The sequence below is a fragment of the Pangasianodon hypophthalmus genome, chromosome 27 (genome assembly GCF_027358585.1).
Source record: "Pangasianodon hypophthalmus isolate fPanHyp1 chromosome 27, fPanHyp1.pri, whole genome shotgun sequence".
Taxonomy (NCBI): domain Eukaryota; kingdom Metazoa; phylum Chordata; class Actinopteri; order Siluriformes; family Pangasiidae; genus Pangasianodon; species Pangasianodon hypophthalmus.
Window position 1 is genome coordinate 8,148,744 of NC_069736.1, and position 19,779 is coordinate 8,168,522.

At 40.1% G+C, this 19,779-nt stretch overlaps 1 protein-coding gene across 2 annotated transcripts in view; it reads right to left on the reverse strand.

Annotated features, from left to right (window-relative positions):
* The window catches only part of zzef1 (zinc finger, ZZ-type with EF hand domain 1), a 74,031-nt gene extending 54,855 nt beyond the window's left edge, over positions 1-19,176 (reverse strand). The window contains exons 1-10 of one of the 2 annotated variants that reach the window (XM_053230329.1): positions 18,569-19,176; positions 9,448-9,592; positions 7,794-7,988; positions 6,581-6,764; positions 4,216-4,415; positions 2,319-2,529; positions 1,763-1,879; positions 778-956; positions 486-584; positions 88-179 (exon numbers count right to left, since the gene is read on the reverse strand). In XM_053230329.1, coding sequence (XP_053086304.1) covers positions 88-179; positions 486-584; positions 778-956; positions 1,763-1,879; positions 2,319-2,529; positions 4,216-4,415; positions 6,581-6,764; positions 7,794-7,988; positions 9,448-9,592; positions 18,569-19,012 — 1,866 coding nt within the window. In that variant the 5' untranslated portion in view covers positions 19,013-19,176. The remainder of the gene's footprint in view (positions 1-87; positions 180-485; positions 585-777; positions 957-1,762; positions 1,880-2,318; positions 2,530-4,215; positions 4,416-6,580; positions 6,765-7,793; positions 7,989-9,447; positions 9,593-18,568) is intronic. The other variant, XM_034300580.2, reaches the window with a different exon arrangement.
* Positions 19,177-19,779: the final 603 nt, after the last annotated feature.

Genomic DNA, 19,779 nt, shown 5'->3' on the forward strand with positions numbered 1-19,779 from the left:
CGATTCTTGTTTTTGGAAAAGCAGTGGAAAAACACTTGAAGTAATGAATCATTTGAGGCGGTGTATAGCTCTGAGGAGTCGACTCACTTTGATTCTGATCTGTGTGACCTGGAAGCAGGTCTGGTCCTCAGTGGATAGAATCACGCTGGCTCTCGTCTTCCCGCTCTCTGTGAGAAAACCTGCCCAGATAAAATGCGTACGTTTCACATCTCTGCATGCCTGTAATCCCTGAAAGCTGTAATCACCATGTATTGTCTGAGGCTTTTATGGTCAATTTGTCATATTGAGGAGTTTGGTCACAGAGTGTAATTATATTAACGTAGCGAAAGAATAATTTCAGTATAGAACACTAAATCTGTCTAAAATACAAAATCAGTTGTAATTCTATGATGCATTAAATTATTAATTAATGAATTAAATACAGAACATCTGGGAATGGCAGAAAATCCTAAATCCTGTAAACTCAGAAGTAGAGGGATGAGTACCGTCTCCTGTAGAGGGGTCAGTCAGCATGTTCTCCGGGCCACACTTATCATCTCGGCTCTTCACATCACATGCTTGCAAACGTAGCTGTAAAGTTTTACCTACACCAAACGAGAAGAGAGATTATGCAGAAAGGATGCACTATAATACAGAGTACACTACACATTAATGTGCACTGCAGTGTTTTACAATGTGGATCTGGGACTAATTATCTCCTGAACATATTATTATTGTGGTCATTAATGTGTTATTATGACCCAGAGAAGCACAGTAATGTCAGTAAGTGTGTGTTACCATTGCGGTAGAGCAGATTGAGGCGCACTGAGGCCATGGAGGCCAGCAGCGAGGCAGCACGATACTCGGAGTTCACTCGCTCACACATCCCAGCCAGAGACAGCAACACCTTCATCACGCTGCCCCGAGCCAGAGCAAACGCCAAGAGGGTCAACTCAGCGTCCGGAGTCACACAGCAACTACAGTGTGCACACACACACACACACACACACATACACACATACACACAAGATGTATAGAGAGAGAGAGAGAGAGAGAGAGAAAAGAAGGAAGAAAGAAAGACATGCAGAGAGAGACACAGAGACAAACAGCAGAGAAAGAGAGAGAGAAATGGACAGCGAAAGGCACAGCGAGAGAGAGACAGAGACAAAGAGGTAGAGACAGACAAAGAGAGAAAAGAAAAGAACACAAATAAAATAAAAAGTAAAAATTAATAAATAATAATAAAATAATTATAATAAATTCAAAGAACAAGTAAAGACAATAAAAAAGGAACAATTAAAAGATATGAAATAAGTACAACAGAATAAAAAAGAAAAAATGAAAAAAAAGAAGAAATAAAAGAGCAACATTTTGAAAGGAAGGATATAACAAAACATAATATAAAAAGGATGTCACATAATAATATTTAAAAAAATAAAAGAACGAAAGAGAAATTAAACAATATATAAATGAAAAGAAAGAAAAAAAGAGGATAAAAAAAGAAAGGAAAGAAAAGAATAGAGGAAGGGGAGAGAGAATAACAGAATGAATCAGATGTGAGTAAACAGCAGCAGTGGGTAATTACTCAGTAATTACTGCTGCGTATACAATTATCTCATCACAGCATGAGTAAACATTATTGCGTGATCAATATGTAAAAACTGAACATCTTCCAGCTTATTAAAGTAAGTGTGTGTGTGTGTGTGTGTGTGTGTCAGCGGTACACTGTCACAGTGCAGAGAAAACCACAGAAACTCAAGTGCACTCAGATGAAGCTGCTTACTCTGCGATTCGGAGGAGGAAGGCGTCCACCTCTTCCAGGATGTTGGGGGAGAAGAACTTGGGGAACTCGGTGGAGGAGGGCGTCAGCGACAAAGGCGGCATGTGCTCTAAGGCTTTTCTAAAGAGACACACCGAACCAATAAAACACCTCAAGCCTGTTAATTCCTACACACCACTAAACACACTAAACGCTAGCTAGTGGGTTTCAAGAGTTACAAGTGTCCCTAGTTACTGAATGCTTGCTTATTAGTATACGCTTTAAAAACCTACAAGGCCATGTTTTTTATCCAAAGAACTCTTATAATTTTAAACAACAAAACGCTTTGTTGATGAAAGAGGTCAGAGAAGAATTTTCAGACTAGTTCTAGCTAATAAGAAGGCTAGCGTACCTCAGATAACCACTCTGTACAAACATACTGAGCAGAAAAGCATCTCAAAATGCACAACAAGTGGATCTTGTAGTTTACATGTAAACATGTAAACTAATCACTAAACATCTAATCACTATTATTATTATTTCCCCTTCGGGACTGATGTTAAAGGGTGTAATCACTCACTGTGTGCTCTGTAGGACAGTGTTGGCAAGGGCGGGGTTTGTCTCCATAGACGCCGTCACCAGTGAGGTAAGCAGAGAGAGGTACCAGATGGCCGAGGCGTCTGACACCGACACCTCTCTGCTCTTAGTCACCTGGTAGCCCATGGTCTTCAGGCCGTGGATGCGCGTGTCACAGCCATCGCTTAAACACCGCTTGATGTTGATCTGAACATCTGTATAGGCAGAGTGCAGGAGATTATTACATTTTGTTTATTTTTACACTTTTTTGAAATGGTCTTTGCGGTTAATTAGCTTAATCTCACAGTGAAAAATTTTTAAAAAACGTAACCGGTAACTGAAGCAAATTTATGCTTCACCACACACTATATATATATATATATATATATATATATATGTATATATACACCCATACACACATCCGAGAGCTCTCTTTTATACACAATCCCTCCAGAATCTCCAGGATCTTGGGTTCTCTCTTGTGGATTCCCCTCTTCAGCTCACCCACAGGTTTTCAATCGGATTTAGGTCAGGGGACTGGGATGGCCATGTCAAATTGTGTGCATTTTTGTGTGGATTTGAACATATGTTTTGGATTATAGTCCTTCTGGAAGATACAACAACAACCCAGCTGTAACTTCTTGGCAGAGGCAGCCAGAATTTCATTTAAAATCCTCTGGTACGTCATGGAGTCCATGATGCCATGCATCCTAACAAGGTTCCAAGGGCTTTCGGACGAAAAACAGCTCCACATCATTACAGATCCTCCACCATACTTGAATGTGGGGATTAGTTTCTTTTCTGTATAAACTACCCTTCTCATTATGCCAAATACATCTTGAGGATTTGTTGCCAAACAATCATCTGACCATAGAACCTGGCTCCAGTAGTGTATAGTGAACTCCAGGCTCTTACTTTTGTTGTTAGAGGAAAGAAAAGTCTTTTTTCTGGCACATCTTCCAAATAGTTTATTGGCATTTATTGGTAGGTGGCGTCTAATTGTAGATTTGGGAACTTGGTGACCCCCAAAATGCTACCGTCTTCTGCAAATCTCACATTTTTGCCTCACTGGGGGACTTGTTTCCTATTCCAGGCAGATTCATTACAGCCATGTTGTATTGAACCTCTGAATTATTTCCATAACAGTGGATAGGTGCATTTTTTGGGGGCAGTTGTGGCCTAATGGTTAGAGTCTCGGACTCTGAAGGTTGTGGGTTCGAGTCTCGGGTCCGGCAGGGATTGTAGGTGGGGGGAGTGAATGACCAGCGCTCTCTCCCACCCTCAAGACCACGACTGAGGTGAGACCCTTGAGCAAGGCACCGAACCCCAAACTGCTCCCCGGGCGCCGCAGCAAAAAAGGCTGCCCACTGCTCCGGGTGTGTGTTCACGGTGTGTATGTGTGTTCACTACTGTGTGTGTGCACTTTGATGGGTTAAATGCAGAGCACAAATTCCGAGTATAGCTCACCATACTTGGCTACACGTCGCTTCACTTCAGTTTTTCTAGCCATTGTCTGATGTCTGATGAATTTACTCATTTCATTTGTATATCCTCTAATCCTCCCAATACAGAAGAACAACTAAAGGGAAATTATCAACTCATAATTATACCCTAGTTAAACAGGAAGTCATGGCTGACTGTTTAAGAGTTCCTAAACACTCAGCATGGGAAATGTCATTTCTGACCACAAAAATAGCAACTGGGCAAAAAGAGTAAACATCAGCACTTTTTTCCCTTTAACAACATTAGCAATACGGCAAACAACATGAACCATATGCTACCGTTATATCCTGTTTGTTCCTACATGAAAATAGAGCCATATCACAACATATCCTATTAAGATTTCAGAACATATGAATAGCATAGGTTTTCTTTTTATGTAAGTGCTGATGGAAGCTCACATGGCTGAGAGATGTTGGCGTTGTCCAGCAGGGGCACGTAGCCTGTGACGTTGCTGGGGATGCGAATGTCTCTGATCTCCTGCAGCGAGCGCCGGCTCTTTCCTACAGATACAGACACCAGCTGTGGCATGTAGCTGTGATCGCTGGAGGCCACAGCGATAGCCAACCGCCTCAGCACCACATCTGGCTTCAGCTTTAACCTGCAACAGAGTGAACGAGGAAGTTAATGTGCTGCACAAAACCAAGAATTTGCTTTCAACACATTTCCATAAGTTTCAAGTCAACAAGTTTTTAAGCTCGTTTCACGGTACAGCAAACCGTGTCACGGTTCTTCATTGTAGTAATAAAGCACACACTACAAACACAGCAGTTTCAGATTAGGTTAAAAATCACTGGAGGATTCCTTTCAATGAAAGCAAAATCAGTGTTTTAGAGTCTCTTGGCACTGTAGACACCCAGCATGTACTGTACATATACAGTGGGGTCCAAAAGTCTGAGACCACACTGAAAAATGTTTTTTCATTTAAAATGAAAAAGAAAGAAAGTTTTAAAATATTTGAACTATTTAAAACAAAGAAAGTACATGTTCGATATTTTGAATATTCAAGATTCTGCACTATTTCTATTTAAATGTAAGCAAATTTGTGATATTGATCATGTTAACTGCTTTGTACAAAAGGTCAGATTTTCCTCATGCCTAATCTCTTCTATTGAAGCGTGCGATCAGATGACACTCTGATGGATTTGATCCAAAATGGATCGTAAAGTTTTAAACAAACTTGTAGAGTCCAGACCAGCTCGAGTGCACACTACCAGTAAAGCAAAAGAGGGGAAATAACAAATACTTAGAGACTCTGAAATTCATGTAAATATTTCTAAGACTCACTCACGTTGTTGCCAAGAATATAATTTGTAATGAAAATTGTTGCATTAAATTAGAAAAAATGCAAAACAGAAGCATTTTCACAAGTGGTCTCAGACTTCTGGACCCCAATGTATATCAAAAAATTGACAAAAATGTGTTTTGCAGATATCCTGATTATAATTTTCTGTACTGAAGAACAGCCTTACAAACAAACTGCGGCTATCACTCTAGAGCATCAAACACACGTAGGTCGTTTGTGTAATTGTGATTGTGCAGCTCTCTGCATGTTATTCTCCTTCCAAACAACCCCCTTGTGTGTTGAAAAGATGATTGGAGTTTATGTGTGTGTCTGAACTCACTTCCCTTCCAAAATCCTGATCTTGGCTCAAGCTGTGCTGACTGTGATGGTCTATGCAGTGTGATATGAAGTTTAATATACAGCTAATGTGAGTGTGTGTCAAAAGAAGTCACACTACACACAGTACTGTGTGTGAAAAGAAGAGCAGGTGGGCAGTTGGACATATTAAGGCAAGTTAGTTTGTGTGTTTGAGACGAAGTTGTCCAAGACACTAATATATAATCTCAATATAGTTTTATTAAACTGCCACGTGTTAAAAGGCAGTCTTTTCCCTCTCTCTCACGGGTAGATTCTTACTCTGAGTGCCATGGGGAAGAGGAAAAAAACCACTGCGGGCCAGTAACAAATGAGCCATGGCCTGGTACCCATCTGAAGCACGGTAGTTGGAAGTCTAGGATACCAAAACTGACAACAATGAGGCAAACTGGCCACAAGAAATCCTACACAGGATTGTTAAGATTCATCAAGTGTGATGTAGCTTGAATGCTATTGGCTGTGCAAAATATCAGTCATGCTCCCTCCCTGACTTCCTGTTTCTAAAGGAAATACACCAGCATACTGAATCAATTCATGGCTCTTCACGGGCGCTTTAATAGCCAAGGTCTGGTTTTAAACCAGCTGTTACAGCCTTCTATACAGTATCTGCATTAATTCTTTCATTCAGTGAAGTACGTGCATTTAGGAATCATAATTTCAGAAAATGTGGTTTAGTGTTTTATTAGACTCAGACTTCTGCTTCCTACTGAATCCTAATAAACTTTTATCTTTTCTAAGGCTAGGTATTCTAAGCTGCTTACTACAAATACTATAAGCGTTATCTATACGATAAAATATAAGCTTCAAATGTTATCAAGATCTCTTCTGACCTACTGGTAGACACACCCAAAAATGGTTAAATAATGCAATGCAGTGTCAGTGAGTTTGTAATAATTATATTATAGTCATTTTATGCAACTATAATTATCACAACCGTTTACTGCTCCCAATCCCTCATGAGTCATTTATCTAACAGCAACTGCAAGTAGAAAGTCTAAACAAGCCTTACTCTCGGGATCACAGAATGTATCACGGGAATAGACTGAAGAGAGAAAACCAAACGCTTGTAGACTATGTAGGTTATAAACTAGAGAAAGCCACCATGCCTGATCCAGTGGGAGCGCGCACTGCCGTCTGACTGCCAGTAGGACATGGTTTCTCCGTTGGTCATCCTGTAGACGTCTGCGCCATTGGACGAAGCCTCGATGGAGCTGTAGCACTGAGAGACCACCTTTACCCGATCCACTTCCTGGCCCTGGGTCAGCTCTGTCCCATACTGAATGTCCAGGTCTTTAAGACAAAAAGGAAAAGAAGAATAAAAATACAACATCAGGTTAAAGAGTCAGTTTAAGGAGCAACAATTTGCTTCCATAATGCTTAAGACTTATATAAAGAGGAAAACGGAACATCTAGCAGAACAAAATAAAGCAGAAAATAAAATAAACCTCCACATTACATCTACACCGGGTGAAGCAAAAATGACACGATTATGGTTGTGATTGGTTTTTTTTTCCTAAAATGGCCAAAAATGTATATTTTTAAAATATATTTATATATTTATGCTGTGTCATTTTTATAAGGCCGGTATTCGTTGACTGATATTTTTGGTATTCTTTGGGTCCTTGCTAAACAAATAACCAAACCAAACCAAACTTCCAAATAAAATTGAATAATATTGTCTTTATCATGTTTTGCGGGTTTTTTTTTCCCCATAAGTTTGAATCCGTGGCTGGGAGTCACAAACAACAAAACTGGCCGTACTCCCTGAGTGGGAGGGATGGTGTTACTCTTTCCCCTGTCAATCAGAGCAACACTAATCTTTGGTGGGTGTCTGTGAGCTCATGTATGTGGAAGAGGGCAGATAGCGCTTTCCTCCAGGTGTGTTACGCTATGACGCAGAATGATCAGCAGTTCAAAAACAATGCAGATGTTGGCTTCATGTGTCTTGGAGGAGGAGGCGTGTGTTTGGCCCACCCTCCAGATTTGGTAGCTGTGATAGGGGAGACCAAATTGGGGAGGAAAAAAAAACCCCTGCAAGCTAATCACAACACAGTGGGTTTCTCCAGTGCTGTGAGATTGTTTCCTATTTCTGAATTTACATTGTCTAATAACAGATTTATGCAGCTGCAGATGTATGCCTGTTATTTGCAGATATAGACTTCCATGTGTGCTAATAACTTGTGCTAAATATCATTAAAGGTGATTGTTTAAGGTAATAATCTTGCCCATCAATACAAACACATTTTTTTTTCATTTCTCTCCATAAAACACTTCAGCACATGAATTGAAACTGATCTAAAATCCGACAAGAAGCACTACCTTTCTCTTTTTGTAGAAGGTAATCCAGGAAGTCCTGCAGCACTGAGGCCCTCATGGAGCTGATGCTATTGTAGCCGTCCAGAACGGGGAAGGGAATTGCACTGCTTGGGATGCGATTCCTGTGCAGGAACTTCAGGATCTTTGAAGCGTGCGCACCAATTCTGTCTTTTGACTTGGAGAAGATGTCCACAAATCCTGCAAGGGAATGACAGGGATAATAAAGGGATATCAATGTTAGACATAATAAATCTCTTTGAACAATTACGTCTGGCTAGAAGTGAAATATAATAGAAACAGCCCCCATTCTAAGCCACGCCCACAAAACAGTGGGCAATGTCAACGTAAGAAAGAGTGCCTCGGAACTGACACGCAAGTCGAGACACTTCCTTGTTCTGACTGGATAGATGCTGGTGGCTTATATTATTTATTATTTGAGTTATTTACAGAACTTGAGGACCACAGAGGCCAGAGCTTCTGCTCCGAGCAGATATTTTACAGGAACTGCAGGAATACAAGAAGAACTTTGCCAAATATATATTAAAAAAAGTGTTCTGACTTAGAAATCTGACTTTAGCTGCACTTTTTATCATATCATATTAGTGACAGCCCTAAATAGTAATTGTATGTTATGTTAAAAAGACCCTCAGCATGTCATGTGATAAACTCTTTCCTAATTCTCTGGGCCAAAACTACTCAAAGTACCCTTGGATATTGTTAATATAAGAACACTAATACTACTACAGCTACTAGAACTACTACTACAACTACTATTACTACAACAACAACAACTACTATTACTACTATTGTTACGACTGCTACAACAACTACTACAACTATAATGATAATAATAATAAATATAGACATAAGTGGCGCTCTGCGGGGTCCAAGCACTCAATCCAAGCACAAGTTTGGTTCAAATCCATATGACCAATCATGAATTACAGGTATTTAAGTAAAGCAACTCCTTGATTAACATGTGGTGGCTATATCATATACAAATGTCAACATGTTTTTGATCATTATTAAGATTCACACTCTGCTGACACCAGATTTGTGAAGACAAGCCAAAAATCCTAGGACTAGTTCACAAAAGTAGGTTTTTTCATGTTATACAAATTAGCAAAAAAATCTAAGTCAGGTGAACTAAATGGTTCTTGAGGCTTTTTGGCTTGGGAGAACCCAAGAAATCAGTGGGGAAAAGATTTTTGTTTGTAGGGCTCATAGTTCATGAGACACAGATCAAAAGGTAAAACTGTGTGCTATAGCGCCCCCATTAGGCTGCTTGGGCTCATCTCGCTTGCCTGAGTAGTGGGAAGGAGTACAACCCATTAACCAAGTTTCATGTGTCTTCATGTGATTTACAGTTTGGTCTGCATGGTCTGTTTTGAAAAGGGGGGTTTAGGAAGGAAGGAAGGAAGGAAGGAAGGAAAAGAAAGATTACAATAGAATTCCAGCACCTTTGGTGTTTGGACCCCTAAAAATGTTTTATTTATCATGACCAGGCAAACTCTAAGCTTCATGAATACAAGGAGAAAAATTCCCAGTTTGTAGCAACACCAGATAAATGCTGTGTCATGACACCTCAGCCAACTACCCTCAATCCTGTTCCAAAAAGAAAACCGTTCACGTTAACCCTAAAGGCATTCGGTCTTACCTGGAGTCAGAGAGCAGGCCTGCAGCTGTCTGATCACGTGACTAAGTTCTCCTTGCAGATTTGCACCATTGCTGTTCTTCAGGGCCATGAGCATGCTCTCGACATCAACAGCCCCATCGCCCTCAGCATCAAACTGACCAAAAGCCTGTTTAAACACAACAAGGGGACACAATGTTTTTTTCCACATCACTTAAAATTCAAGCAAAGTGACCATTAGAGTCAATAAAATTAGATTAGACTGAAATCATTTTCCAGGTAGTACCAAAATTCACGATAAAGGATGCATCAACAATACAATACTATAACTTTTGTTATATTTATTATTATAAAATTCTTAAATAAGCTCTGTTTAAATAGGTGAATTCTACGGTGATTAAGTCACTAAGCCTTTATTAGATGAGTCAAATAGTGCATGAGCAAGAAATTCATATGTTCACCTGTAATACAAATATGAATACTTTATTCATAATGTGTTCTGAACAGATACAAATATGTGGTGGACTGTTTGTGTCTTTTGTAAGCTTGGCAGAAAAGTTGACAGGGCATTGGACAGACACAAGAGGTGTGGGATCCCACGGGACGCAGAAAAAGCGTAGTGCAATCAGGAAGGTTTTACTTTCATGAAGACGCAAGCAAGCTGTCAGATATGAAGCTTGCGGGAAGAAGAAAGAGGATCATTAAAACGAAAGGGCGGCACTCAACAACGCATTTACAGCATTCATTTATCCTTAGTAACTGCCTGGTCAGGGTCACAGTGATTTTAATTAGACTACTAGTAATTAGAAATTAACTAGAAATTAACGGAATTTGTTCGAAAATATCGCAGATAGGTACAAACAAAAATAAAAACTGCGTGAGCAGGATTACACCATCTCTATTAGAGACTAATCATGAAGTGGAATGATGTAGCTGAGGTTGAGGAACTGTCACAACGTGCTGACAGCGCTGGCATTTCTACCTCTGGGTATTTTTTCAGCGTTTTTCAGCATTTCTGTGGGTGTAGTGGTATGTTTCATACTGAATTAAAGAAAATACAGATAACTGCATTATGTTACACCCCTAACATTTAGCAGTGAATTGTCTATAGTTGTTATGTAGCCTACTTTTAAATAAACTTGGTTGTTCTTTGATAGAAATAAGAATACTTGCCCTTTAATCTATAAATCATAAAATTATAAATGAATTTGAGGCAACCCATTTAGATATGACAATGTCTAAATGGGTTGCCTCAAATTCATTTATAATTTTATAATTTTAGACTTTGAGCATGCAAACTTTTGTATATATTGATATATATGTTTCTGAAAGCATAAGCTTACATGCAATACTTATGCTTTCAGAAACATATATATCAATATATACAAAAGTTTGCATGCTCAAAGTCTTTTGAACTACAATGTATATACATTTATATATATATATATACACAGTATATATATATATATATATATATATATATATATATATATATATATAAAATGTATAGATTTCCAGAATAGTCATTAAACTTCAATAAAAAAATGTCACGATACGTCAAGAAAAAAGTCGTAATATCATCGCAATATCTGATATTACGAGGAAAAAGTCTCATTATTTCAAGAACAAAGACTTTGAGGAAAAAAAAGTCATAAAAGTATGAGAAAAAGGTCGCAGTATTTCGAGAAGAAAGTCTTGCAAGTATTACAAAATGCTACATATCAAAGCAACGTTCGTGTGTAAAAATGAAAGATGTATTCGGTGACGTTACTGTCAAGCTTGTTTCTTTTAATATTATGACTTTGTTCTCAAAATACTGCAACTTTTTTTGTCATAATATCAGATATTACGACTTTTTTTTTCTCAAAATATTACAACTTTATTCTCAAAATCTTGTATTTTCATTTTTAAAACTGTGGCCCTAAAACACCATCATACCATGACCTACTGAGTCCTTTTAAAAGGAAAGTGCTTGATAAACGACTGAGTTATAACACATGTGAAGAAGAAAAGGCAAAGAGAATGCACCAGAATAAAAGACTGCACCAGAAAGAATGTGCAGGGGGTGGGGTATGGGGGGAGCAAATATTTACAAAAGCTGTTCAGAGGACATGAAAGAGGTTGAAGGCCATTATAAATGCAAAAGTGCGTGCAAAAGATTATTACAGGACATTCGTATTATGTTCACAGAGGGAGATGCAAACCTTTGACCTGATTATTTAGGTTTTTTTCACTATTAATATCTTAACATTTACTATTCCACCATTACTTTATTATAAATGACATTTCTTTATAAAGCAGCAACTGAATTCTGGAAACTGATTGGTCAGAAGGTGTTGATTAATTTTCTATAACAGTAGCTCTGACAAGTAGTGTCTACTGTCATTCAAATCACATGTTTATATGAACATTCTCGTTCTATTTTACGTAGCTACTTATTTTACGTAGCTTTCGTACGTTATTGTTTATATAGTAAAACCTACACAGATATTTGCATAATCTAAGCCTAGCAATAAACAGGTTGCTTTATTTTTTATTTATTTATTTTTTTAAGTGTCATTATTTTACAATGAAAAACATATAAAGGTTCATTTAAGTTTTCCACCACAGTCGAGTCCTTTGTCCTGAGGACTTTCTCAGTTATGTGACAAGCTGCATTATTAGTTTTGAGAGAGAGAGAGAGAGAGAGAGAGAGAGAGAAGGCTGTTGACGAAACAACTGCTATAACGTAAGTGACAACATGAACTAACTTGTATCTGCAGACGTTCCACCACATTTCATTCTTTAATATGAAGACATTGTAATCACTGCTGTGGTATAAGGACATGCTGCTATAGGCAAATAATCAACTTTGCGTCAGGCTGCATCACACCGCCCCGTCGTTCATTATTTTCCTTATAACACACCCAGTTGTGTTTTCTTCCTTACTCGATTACGTCATTTTATCTTAAGGGGATGCAAACGTTCTTTAATCCATTTTGCATTTGCTTTAAACACAGTGTAATGAATGCCCGATGAGGACGAGTATTGCATCCTTAATTCCAGGAGACAGAATGCAGGTTATCTGCTCAGAACAGATTTAACAATCATTATTTCCATACTTTCTTTTTTGCTAAGAAAAAAAACACAGTCTACCAGGACATAACATCGATTCACAACACTGAAAGCAAGAAAGAAATGGCACAATAAATACAACAAGTGTGCATTCCCACTGCTGGACTGAATGTTTCCTTCCTAAACCCAGTCAAATCAAAGCTATTGCGCAATGAAGCAAAGTCCTCGCAGTAGTACGAGACAGAGTGGAGGAGCGCTACGTGATAAGACGGCGATAATGTCAAACAATGTCAATCAATAAACGCAACACAAGCAGGTTTATTCTGGACAGATGATTAGACTGTAAGTGTCAGGACATATCAGAAGACTGCTTAGATAAGGGAAGCCTGGAGCAGCTCTTGGTTAATGTGCCAATAATGCGCTGAAGTGATGATGTCATTATTACTAGCGGAAGACTTCTTGTATGAAAATCATCGGAGGGAGAAAAACAGGTGATGATAAAAACCTTTCGCCATCCAAAAAAAAAAAAAAGTCTGTCAACGCTACTAATTACTTTTCGATATAAGCTGTTTTTTCTGCGTAAATCCATCATACCTCAATTGTATCTGTATTGATGCACGTAACTAGCTAATAGAGGTGTAACAATGCACAAAATTCTAATTCAATAAAATAGGATACAATAACGTGGTGTTTCGATATGATAAAATTTTTGATACAGAAAAAATAAGCATTGTCTGAAAATGTACTTAATTGCGAAATTGTGTTAACTGAACCCTACTGTGTTAAAAAAAATAGCAATAAATTAAATTTCTTAAGTGTTTTTACTGTATGTTCTTGCCCATTAAAAGGTCAAGTTTCCATTTTCATTTTATTACTGATTAAAACATTCGACATTATAAAAGCACAATAATTGTAATCTTATAATAATAACACAGTGTCTGCGTGATCCATTCAGACTCTTAGCAGTGTATAATAAAACAATTATACACAGTAAAATGGAACAAAAATTAAACATGGATAACTAAAGATTAGCTCCCTGGCCAAGCTTTCAGTGGTGTGACTCTCAAAGAGAGTTTATTTTCTGAATCTGCTGTTAGCTAGCTGTGCTTTCGAAGGCACGTAGCTCTGCGTAGCCCTGGACGTGTGTTTGAATCATGAGTTCTCCACTACTGAGTCGAGTCTCATATCTGCAGCTATGAACTTCCCAATCGCCGTGCTGATTTCTTTAGTCTGGATTGAATCAGCGAGGAAACACGACGTGGTGTGTGCTGCTTCCTCTTTTCATATACAGCGTGTCCGAAAAGTCAGGAACCAATGAAAGTAAAATTACATACAAATCATTTTGTATTTATTATTTACAACCTATGCTCTATGTTCATCCTTGCGCTGTAGGTATTTTCTCAACCGCTGTATTATGTTTGTGTGGTTTTCCCTCAACATATTCCCATTGGTTGTTTAAGAGACAGACACAGAAGGTTGATGTCGGACATGTTTGTGGTATTTGCGCTGGTGTATTGTACTGTTATTCATCAGATTCGCCACATTGCAATGTTTCTGTCCACCACTCACTTGCCATCAGTGAGCCGGTAAAGGGTACAGGTTCACCAAAACAGGATAAAGACCAAGCAATGTTTTTGGAAATTGCCCAGATTTGGTTAGCCAATGCCCACTGAAGTCTCAGATTCCTGTTCTTGGCTGACAGGAGTGGAATCCGATGTGGTCTCCTGCTGTTGTAGCCCATCAGCCTCAAGATTCAATGTGTTGTGTGCTCTGAGATGCTTTTCTGCTCATCACGCTTGTAATGAGTGCTTATTTGAGTTACCTGTCAACTCGAACCTGTCTGGCTGTTCTTCTCTGTCCTCTCTCATCAAGACGATGTTTCTGCGCACAGACCTGCCGCTCTGAGATGCTTTTCTGCTCATCACGCTTGTAATGAGTGCTTATTTGAGTTACCTGCCTCTCACTGGATGGTTTTTGTTTTTTTGCACCGTTCTGTGTAGACATTCCAGGAGATCTGAAATACTCAAACCAGCTTGTCTGGCACCAACAAACATGCCACTGAGATGACATTTCTCCTCACTCTGATGTTTGAGGTGAACATTAACTCTAGCGCTTGACCTGTATCTGCATGATTTACTGCACTGAGCTGCTGCAACATGACGAGCAAGTGTACAGGTGTTCCTATTAAAGTGGCCGGTTAGTGTAGCATATAACACATTTTTCAACAATCTGTACTTTATCCTTTAGTGACCTTTATTCCATTACATCAGGAACGAAAAGTTGTTTGTCTACTTTTCAGAATAAAAAAGAAAGAAATATCAGATGACTAAGTGGAGTTCACTGTTCCTCCGATCATAGCATTTAATTTGACTTTTTAACCTTTGCATTTAATAACACTGCAAACATACTACTTACACTTCTCTTCAGTCTTTTCTGAGTTCATCTCTGAGTTCATTTCTGAGCTGCTGCTGAATGAATAAAACCAGCTGCAGGCATCTGTGTGTACACTATAACACCAGTTATTCATTTTAATTAGCAGTATCATTCAGAACTCCATCATATTTTATTTCTTATTAGATATATTAATTCATATTTTGCATATTTCTTTCTTAACAGTTCCATTTATTTATATATGCATAATTTTTGCACACATTGTTCAGCACCTTGAGCCAAATTTGAACTAGGTTGAATGGTGCAATGTAAACAAAGTAATTATTTTTAATAAAAATAGCTACAGGCACTTGTGTTTACTATACAACACTAAGGCAATTAACGGCTGAAGTCAACTGAAGCCACTAACGAAAGTTCATTCTTGTACCTGTAACAGCGTGAGGTGTTCATGAGTACATGCAAGATGAGCAACTCATCTATTCGACTTTTAACTGTTACGTCTCCTTTGTTCTATCTGAAACAAGACTACCAGCCTGTTATTATGGAGAGCAACTCTGTATTGGAGCTTAAAGGTTTAGCAGGAAGGTTTTAATCCTTTAATGCTGTCTGACTGATCATTTACTCACGCACACTTCTTTTTTTTTTTTTCTGCGTCGACATGAGACATGACTGCCCCACATCAGGGTGTTGAGTTATAGTTAACCACAACAAGTTCTCCATAACAGGTGTGTCATAGTGTTTCCTGCTGAGTCCTGCTCACAGAACTGTCCTGCACATTAGGTAAGGAATAAAACACTCAGGGGCATGCTGTTAAATTAAAATAACAATCTGATACAAAGCATTGTTACTGTTACCACCTTGAAGCTATTTATTTTCCAATAACAGAACGCCACAAAGAGCTTTATTCCTCTTTTACAACAGGAAAATTTAGCTCGTCTTGTTACCAAGAAACTGCAAAGCCTTCTATCCTGTAGACTTTTCCGAGGCGGAAGACTTAAAGGAACAGTTGAACTTCTAACTGTTACACAATGCTGACACTGGAGACTCCTTCCAAACATCCTAAACATCCGTCTCCTCACAAAAACGACAACGTGTTAGAATGAGAACATTAATATAAACCTGCCTTGCCTTGCAGCTGGAACTACTGGCAGAGCTGCTGTTATAGAAAATTAATCAACACCTTCTGACCTGATTTAAGAATTCAACCAAGTGTTTTATTTGCTCCAAGACAACTCAACAGCTCATTACCAAGCCCTTCCTGAAGATAAAGAGGGTGTGTTAGTGCAGGAAAAATAACAAAATATGCACTGTGGAGGGACTAACAAGCCAGGATTGAGATATTTTATTTTATGTCGAGAGTCAAATCTGATATTAGAAACAATTAAAAAGACCTACAAACATAACTCAAAGGGTTTGTTATAGAGTAGGTTACCCTGCATTTTCAATGCTGGTCATGTAATGACAATGTGAACTAGATTTTAATACAGTGGAACAGTATAAACCACAGTGCTGCTGGTCAAAACGTGGTGATTGATTTTCTATAACCGTAGTTTTGATACTAGCTCCACATGCAAATCAGATCAGAGGTTAATATTAATGCGCTCCTTCTAATACGTCATTGTTTCTATTGTAACAATTTACACAAGGTCTCTATAGAAATTCAAACATATTTAAAAACACATGTAAGTGTTGATATGGTGAAGTTTTCTCTGAGGAGATGTTTATTTACATTTATGGAAGGAGTCTCCAGTGTTAGCACTTTATAAAGGTCAGAAATAAAGCTGTAACTTTAAGTTTTCTGACACATCTGACACATTGGAGGGCTTTGCAGTTTTTCTGTAACATGACAAACTGCAGTATTTTGCCTTATTATCTTAGAATAACTCTTTATAACTGCTATAATCTAAGTGATAACAGGAACTAGACTTATTTCAAGGATGTTCCACAACATTACTCCTAATTATATACACCAATAACAAGCATGATGTCTTGTTCTTTAATTATTAAAAAGGTTTACTTGGCAGATGAGAGGAATAAAATACTTTCTGAGGTGATGTTATTGGAAAATAATCAACAGCGCACCACCTTGTCGTGGATTTTTTTCCCCTATAAGAGCACACCGTGTCATGTTTTATTCCTCACTCAAAAGGTTAACTATATTAATTAATGCTCGATGGGCTATTATCATTCATTTTCATTTTGTCTGTTCATGAGCCAACAGAACCCAGCTCGACTTGAATGGATTACTGGCACACTGTGAACTCATAAGTGCAGTGATTTATTTTCAATAGGCTGAGCTTCTAGAAATACTGAGGAAAATATTTTTTGTATTATTTATGTTATTATAGGTTCAACATTAACAACGCTTTTTAATAAGTTCGTCCTATATAAGGAAATATGTGTAAATTCCCATTTTTATTCGTACACCACTGCTGTAATGGATCGTTTTCTCTGTCGATAGTTGGCTCCTGTATTCTTGTACATTCGACCAGGAGCTTGCTGTTCTTCTCTGGCAAAGGCTCATGTCCATTTCATTCTGGACAAATAGCATCAATCTCTTGGTGGATGTTTAATGCCTCATCTACCTGATGATGCTGTTGGAATCATGCTGACTCGTCATTCAGGTCTCTACGGGTAGACTGAATTTGCTTTGTTGCATCTTCCAGCATGCTTTTTAAATTTTATTTATTTTTAATATTTCCTCAATTTCACCTTATCAATTCCCGCCCACTAGCCAACTCGCCCCTATCACATGACAACCAAAAACCGGGGCAAGTGAACGCGTGCTTTCTCCGAGACTAACGCGTGCTTTCTCCGAGACTAACGCGTGCTTTCTCCGAGACTAACACGTGCTTTCTCCGAGACTAACACGTGCTTTCTCCGAGACTAACACGTGAAGCCAACCAGACAGCTGCATATGCTGCATCACAGGGCAGCGTACCACACTTGGAGGAAAGCGCTATCTACCCTCTTCTGCATACATGAGCTCACAGAAGCCCAGGATTGGCTACTGTCCCTGTGATTGACAGCATAGAGACAGTAATGCCACCCCTCCCACCCTGACCGCACGGCCAGTTTTGCTCGCTTCCAATCACAGGAAAATAGGGTGAACGCTTTTCTGTTGCGCGACTCGGGATCCTCCTAGCATGTTTTGTCTACGTTATAATCTTTCGTGTGTCTTCCAGAATCACTGACATGGTGATGTTCTGTTGATGTGTTAATGATTTTCTAGCTACATACTTATGTAATGTCTTTACAGTTACATGGGTATAAATGAGAAAGAGTGAATGGAACAGTTAAATCGAGACTGAAGAATGACTTAAACACTCACGATGTACGATAATATCGATTGTCCCTATTATTAACCCTATCTGAGGTACGCTTATGGGCGGAGCTGAGTACGTATCCTAGTTTGGGGGCGGGGCTAATTTCCGGGTTCTAGAATTGTAAATAGAAGGCAGAAAGGAAAAATCCAGGCAGATCCACTGCATGGCAATGCTGTAAATCATTGTTTTTGCAAGGTATCTTTGCAGTTTTAAGATTTTACAGGTCTAGTAAGATGTTTAATGTGTTTTACAAACAGGCTGTATGGATCTTTCCAAGAGTTTTGACACCTCAGTGATCGGACAGCTAGTTGATCATGAACTAGTTGGATGTTTGTGTTCTTGGGATGAAAATGAAGCACAGAGATCATGTCTACCTCCTCGCACTCGTCCCGCTGCGCGTCTCTGCTCTCCAGCATGTCGCAGAACTGCTCCAGTGTGAGTGTTTCCTCCCCGCGGCCGAGCCGCTCCTCCAGCCAGCGCACCAGCGCGCTCTCGTTGCGGGCGATCACAGACTCCGACACGGCCAGAGTGGTGGTGTCACCGGCGCGGCCCGCTGCCTCTCTCAGCCGCACCTGCTCCATCAGGGCCTCGGGCGACGGCAGGCCGGAGCTCGCTACAGGCGCGTGGGTCGAGCCCCTGCCGCTGCGTCCCGAGCCGGAGCCTCCTGCTGCCGAACCACCGCCGCCGCCGCCGCCGCCGCCAGTCCCGGTCCCCGTGGCCGCCGCTGAGGCCGGGCCGCCTTCCGTGAAACTCGGGCTCTCCGCCTCGATGTCCTCCTCGTCACCGCTCCCGGTGCCGCCGCTCTCCGCGTTCCCCATCACTGATGTCCCGGGTGCGGGCTAACACACGGAGTCTTTACTCGTTTCAGCTCCGTGATTCAGTCCCTTTCGATATCTCCACTGCGCTCCGCTCGCCTGCTTTCGGTCGGTGTCACTACCGCATTTGATGTCAGTAGCGTCACAGCCTGGGTTACGGATCTGCAGCAAACTTCCGCGATCCTCCAGCAGGCGCTGAGTGGAACAGCGCGCCCTCTACTGCTTCCCTCCAGTACTACACCACTGTCTCCCTCTAGTACTACACCACTGTCTCCCTCCAGTACTACACCACTGCCTCCCTCCAGTACTACACCACTGCCTCCCTCCAGTACTACACCACTGCCTCCCTCCAGTACTACACCACTGCCTCCCTCCAGTACTACACTACTGCCTCCCTCTAGTACTACACCACTGTCTCCCTCTAGTACTACACCACTGTCTCCCTCTAGTACTACACCACTGCCTCCCTCCAGTACTACACTACTGCCTCCCTCCAGTACTACACCACTGCCTCCCTCCCTCCAGTACTACACCACTGTCTCCCTCCCTCTAGTACTACACCACTGCCTCCCTCCCTCTAGTACTACACCACTGCCTCCCTCCCTCTAGTACTACACCACTGCCTCCCTCCCTCCAGTACTACACTACTGCCTCCCTCCAGTACTACACCACTGCCTCCCTCCCTCCAGTACTACACCACTGCCTCCCTCCCTCCAGTTCTACACCACTGTCTCCCTCTAGTACTACACCACTGCCTCCCTCCCTCCAGT